The sequence below is a fragment of the Nematolebias whitei genome, chromosome 17 (genome assembly GCF_014905685.2).
Source record: "Nematolebias whitei isolate Nwh7 chromosome 17, NemWhi1, whole genome shotgun sequence".
Classification (NCBI taxonomy): domain Eukaryota; kingdom Metazoa; phylum Chordata; class Actinopteri; order Cyprinodontiformes; family Rivulidae; genus Nematolebias; species Nematolebias whitei.
In genome coordinates, this window is record NC_056514.1 from 11,167,901 (window position 1) to 11,173,926 (window position 6,026).

General features: G+C 43.0%; 1 protein-coding gene across 1 annotated transcript in view; it reads right to left on the bottom strand.

Moving 5' to 3' along the window:
* The window catches only part of adgra1a (adhesion G protein-coupled receptor A1a), a 49,332-nt gene extending 46,911 nt beyond the window's left edge, over positions 1 to 2,421 (bottom strand). Inside the window, exon 1 of the mRNA XM_037690690.1 lies at positions 2,285 to 2,421. Within this exon, the coding sequence (XP_037546618.1) occupies positions 2,285 to 2,421 (137 nt within the window). The remainder of the gene's footprint in view (positions 1 to 2,284) is intronic.
* Between the last annotated feature and the right edge of the window lie 3,605 nt (positions 2,422 to 6,026).

Sequence of the window (6,026 nt, forward strand, 5' to 3'; positions counted from 1 at the left end):
ACACACACACACACACACACACACACACACACACACACACACACACACACACACACACACACACACACACACATATAAAATACTTAATTACACACATTTGAGTAGATGTAATAAATTACTTTAATTCCTGTTTAAATGCAATTCATCCTGCCATATCTGCAGTATCTTCAGACTTTGCCAGCAAATTAAAAGTTGAAGCTTAATCATTTAATCAGATAACAAACAAACAAGCAGCAGCTTCATCTACCAGAGAGACTGACGTTACATTTTCTCACTTGGAAACAGAACAATGTGTTATATTGTAGAGACTCACCTGCAACATGAGTTGGGAGTAAGACATGTTGTATCAGCTGCAGCTCCTTCCTCCTCCTCGTGACTCCGACATGTTTACGTTTCAACTCCGTGGTTCTCCCGTGTCGTGTCGGCAATTTTCAAAGCGGCATGCAATTTTCAAGTGGCAGTTTTAACAAATATGTAAAAAAAACATGTGTAACTTTTATTAAAATTTTTTTTAATAAAAGTTACATTTTGCAACTTTAAGTTTGCTTTTGAATGAATGTATCAGCCTTTATACATTTTCAAAGCTACGTAACAGAAACCAGACACTCAGTGGTTTTTGCACAATATTTTCATGTCATGTGACCCACTGACACAAAACTTATGTTAAACTTCTCTACTAGACCTGACAGATGAGGCACCCTCTTTTATTTCTCATTGTAAAGCATTTTCTAATTTTACATAATTTATTTGTTCATAAATCATGGTTTTCGCTCAATAACTAATTAGAAAATGCTTTAAAATGAGAAATAAATGACGGTGTCTTGTGTGTCAGGTGTCAGTGGGTCAAACTATGTAAAATATATACATTTTTGGTTCTGAAGAGTGTTTGTTAATTTGTTGACGGTCCCTAAGTGAACCATTACGTCTCAGAGGAGGAGCAGACTGAGCACAGCTGACTGACATCAGACTGTCTGCTTCAGATCGAACGAAAGGAACACACTGCTGAAGCCACAGAGCTTGAATGTCCAACGTCCAACATGAAACTAACTTCACTGCGGTAGAGAAACGAGGCTCCAGCAGAGCACGAAGAGTTCAGAAACTATTTGAAATGAGAAAAAAAAAAATTATTAACGGATTAAGTCGTGGTTTAGACTGATTATTGCTGGAGAATATATTCTAACCCAAAGTGCAGACGTGACTGGTTCTGAATGAGGCTTTATGGCAGACAGCTGCTCCCCTCTCTTCCAGGTACTGTGTACTAGTGCAGAATCTTTTAGTGGTACACAGTACTGGAGCGTACTGGCTTACTTTCACCTCTGGTTGTGACGTTACGTTCTGTTGTCTGTGTTGTTCTGTTGGTACAGAACCACATGTGAGTGAAAGGGGGTGGGAGTGACAGCTGTAACAAAAACATGTATTTATCAATGAGTCACGTTATCACTTGGATTTGAATCAGTACGTTTTGTATCCAATAAAAACAAAGATGTTAAATAAACTGGACAATATTCTGGCAGTTTAGTGGTATTTCCACAGTTGTGGTCTTGACTGGTCTTGAAATAAAATCCTAAGTCCTCAGTGTCCGAGACCGAGACAAGACCAAGACTATGAAAAAGTGGTCTTGAGACCAGTCTCAAGACCAAGACTGGTCTCGAGTACAACAACACTACTTTTTTGGTGTACTTACAAGTGCATTTAACAAATTAACTAATCATTTTTTTTTTTGATTTTGATTTAACTTATGGGCAGCACGGTGGCGCAACTGGTAGAGCTGCTGCCTCTCAGCGAGAAGATTGCCGGTTCAAATCCCGGTCCGGGGGCATTTCTGGGTGGAGTTTGCATGTTCTCTCCGTGCATGCATGGGTTTTCTCCAGGTACTCTGGATTCCTACCACAGACCAAAAACATGCATGTTAGACTGATTGGTAACTCTAAATTGTCCCTAGGTGTGAGTGAGAGAGTGAATGGTTGTTTGTCTCTATGTGTCCCTGTGATGGACTGGAGACCTGTCCAGGGTGTACCCCACCCCTCACAGTTATTGGGCAACCCCCGTGACCCAAAATGGAAGAAGCGGGGAAAAGACAATGGATGAATGGATGGATTTAACTTTTTTTCCCCTAAATGAGCTTAGTAAAATATTTCCAGCCCTATGACACTGCACTTGACAGTCCAAAACAATCCACAGCTAGAAACTGCTTGGGAAAGTAGCATTTTGCATGATAAAAACATTTTTAACAGGTTTAGCACAGTGATAGTTGTTATAATTGTTGTATAAAGTATTCTCTTACCTGTGGTGGACAATGTAAGTCACAATGGAGACGAGAAGACAAAGAAGCATGACTGCGGTGCAGGCGTACACCACTGGATGGAGGTAATCCCCGGGGTATGGGGGAAAGGACAACACTTTCTTCAAATCCTGAAACATTAGGATAATTTACAGTGACATTTTTATCATTTAGAAAAATGTTTATTTTTCCAACGCTAGAATAGAATGAGAATGCTGGAATAAAACCAACATAAACAAGACTTTTAAAAAAGTGAAGTAAATTATTTGAGCCACCCAGGTAAAATGCTAATGGGAGAACTATAAAAAACATATTCTTCACTGTAGTTCCAAGTTTTCTTTAAATATCTACATTGTTTGAAATAATATATTTCATAATGATTTGTATTTGCCTCATAGGGAAATATGCTACATACAATACATACAGTACTGGGTATGGATGTGAAGTTTGCCCCTTTTCCATTATAACAGTAAAACGTGGTTTGACACGACCCGGCATGGTTCCAAGGCTTTTCCACTAGTAACAGGTCGTAGAACCAGTCCCTTTTTTCAGTACCAATTTCTCTGTGGTTCCAAGCAGGCCGAACGGCACCAAAATGTGATGACAGAACACTGTCGGTCACTGATTGGTCAGGGGGCGGAGTCACTGGCAGTTTGAGAAACTTTTCACATCAACAAGATCTGCCATTAGCAATAACTCGAACTCGAGGAGTGGCTGGATCCATTTTAAAGATTTTAAAAACAATAATGACAACACCGTGGTTTAATGCTGAAGTGCAGGCGTTTTTTGTGCTTGGTGGCCCAAGACAAAATTCAGAGCGAGCTAGATGGAGCTCCGCCAGTCCCCGACTCTCCGAGTCCTCTCCACCGGAACCTCGGAGCCCCCTCAGGCCATGCAGGGCGTCATCTCCCTGGCTCCGAGCTCTGCCGGTCACCGCGGAAGATCCTCCATGCTGCCAACCCAGGGCTCGGGCTCCGGGGCCCAGTATTGCATACTCTGCGGGCTCCAAGCTCCGCTGCTCACTGCAGAGGATCATACGAGCTGCTGACTCGCAGAAGGCCAGGGTCTGGGCCCCAGCCTCGCGTGATCATGAAGGCTGGACCCTAACCACTAGAACCAGTACTGAAAGTATAATGGAAACACAACGTGTACCGTACCGAGTCGAGTCAAAACTGTGCTGTACCGGTACTAAAGGTACTAATGGAAAAAGGGGCAGTTGTGAATGCAGCACTATGAAATACCTCTACTGGCGCTGTCACAGAGACCAATGAGCTAGTATACACTACAGCAACAGTGATCCATGAAAGGCTTGGCTATAAAATCAAAGCTACAACTAATGAGAAGCATTGTGCCCACCGAGGAGAAGACTCAAAGATAAGATCAAGGTAACACAGAGTGAAACCAGCCAACTGTCAGAACAACAGAAAGATAAAATGAAAAATGATTCACCACACAAATGCCTAAACTTGAAAGCCTGTTGCCAATGCCGCAAAACACACTACTTGCCTAAAGTAGGACATAAGTAAATCGCGTCTTCGTGATGCATCCCATTACTTCTGCACTGTCTGCATATTTTACAATATGACAATCTGGATGGGTAGGTTCACAATGCCTCCATGCCTCCAAGTGTAAAAAGAAACGGTAAATAGGGATCTAAGATATAAACTAAGAAATATGCTAAACAATAATAGTGCTAAACAATACGCCAAACAACAGTAGCACGATCATGAGTCTGTGTGAGTAGATGAGTATGAATTAATATAGCAGCATGAGATCAGCAGCATGGATAATCAGCAGCACATATCACCAATCAAAGTTGCATTACAGTGATTTTTTTTACAGTTATACAGTGATTATCCTAGTTAGGGATTTATGAGTCTAACAGCTTCAGGGTAGAAGCTGTTCCTCAGTCTAGTGGTTCTACATTTAATGCTCCTCAGCCTTCTGCCCGAGGGGAGCGGGGCAAAAAGTGCGTGCTGGGTGAGTGGAGTCCTTCAATTCAATTCAATTCAGTTTATATAATGCCAAATCACAACAAAGTTGTCTCAGGGCACTTTACAGAAACATTCACATACATAAAAGCCAATTAGTAAAGTTCTCTAAGGGTCCTTCATGATGCAGGTAGCCCTCTTCCTGCATCTACAAGTGTAAATGTCTGTGATGGTGGGGAGACCGACTCCAACATCTTCTGTGCAGCCTTCACCACTCTCTGCAAAGCTTTTCTTTCTGCAACTGTGCAGCCTCCATGCCACATGTTGATGCTGGATCACATGATGCTCTCCACTGCACACCTGTAGAAGAAGATGAGAACTGAGCTTCCCAGTCCAGTCCGCCTCAGCCACCTGAGGAAGTAGAGTCTCTGATGAGCTTTCTTGATCACGCTGGTAGTATTGTTGCCCCAGCTGAGGTTGTAGTTCAGGTGCACACCCAAGTACTTGTAACTAGAAACCTCTTCCACCACAGATCCTCCTGTTTTCGTGTGTGTGTGTGTGTGTGTGTGTGTGTGTGTGTGTGTGGGGGGGGGGGTGTTTGTTCCATCTGAAATTCTCGACCATCTCCTACATCTTCTTCACAGTGATGTGAAGGTTGTTCTACCTGCGCCAGCTCTCCAGGTAGCTTGACTCATCGTTGTTCGTGATGCATCCCATTACTTCTGTATTGTCTGCATATTTTACAATATGACAATCTGGATGGGTAGGTTCACAATCATGTGAGTAAAGTGAACAGGAGGGGCCTCAACACACAGCCCTGAGGAGAGCCAGTGCTGAGGGTTATGGTGGAGGAGAAGTTGTGGATTCTCACAGACTGTGATTTGTTTAAGTCCAGGACCCATTTGCATAGGGAGGGGGTTAGTCCTAGTGTGAGTAGTTTGCCCATCAAGGTCTGGGGAATCATGCTGTTGAAGGCAGATGTGAAGTCCGCAAAGAGCATACGGATGTAGGAAAGAGCATCAAGAAGTGGGGCCAGAGGGTGTGTTCCATTTCAAAGGACATAACCCTTCTTAGCCTCCCTGTTAAGGTCTATTCAGGGGTGTTGGAGAAGAGTCAGATTGATGGTCTAACCTCCAATTCAGGAAGAACAATGCAGGTTCCATCCTAGATGTGGAACATTGGACCATCTCTTTACCCTCACTAAGGTCACTGAGGAGGCATGTGCATAGATTGCCCAACCAGTGTCCATGTGTATTTGTGGCCTGGAGAAGACATTTAACCTTGTTCCTTGAGGTACACTGTGAGGGGGGGGGGGGTGCTCCACAAGTCTACGTGCCTTTCAGTCTCTATACAAGCAGTGCAAGAGTTTGGTTTGTATTGCCAGCAGTAAGTCATACCCATTCAGAGTGGTAGTTGGTAGTTAGTCTGAAAGGCTTCCCATTGTCACCAATTCTGTTCATCATTGTTAGGGAATTTTAGGTCAAAGTTTATGAATGTTTTTACTATGGTTGAGAATGTTAATTGCCCACAAACTGTATGAGTTAGGAGAGAGCTGGATGAAGAGCTGATATGAGGCTGCAGACATGCAGCTGTTGCTTCAAGGTCGTCTCCGAGTCTGTGAGCTTGACTGAACTGATAAGGTATAAAAACAAGCTTTGCACACTGCCCGTAGAAGATTCTTGTGACTGGGCTTCATGCATGTACTTCCTGTGAATCTGTGTAACCTTTCCTGAAAATCTGTCCTTGCAATAAAACCAGTTAAATATCTTCTCCTGTTGTCAAGTGTGGTTCCTTTGAGTAAGTGAGATAAAGCG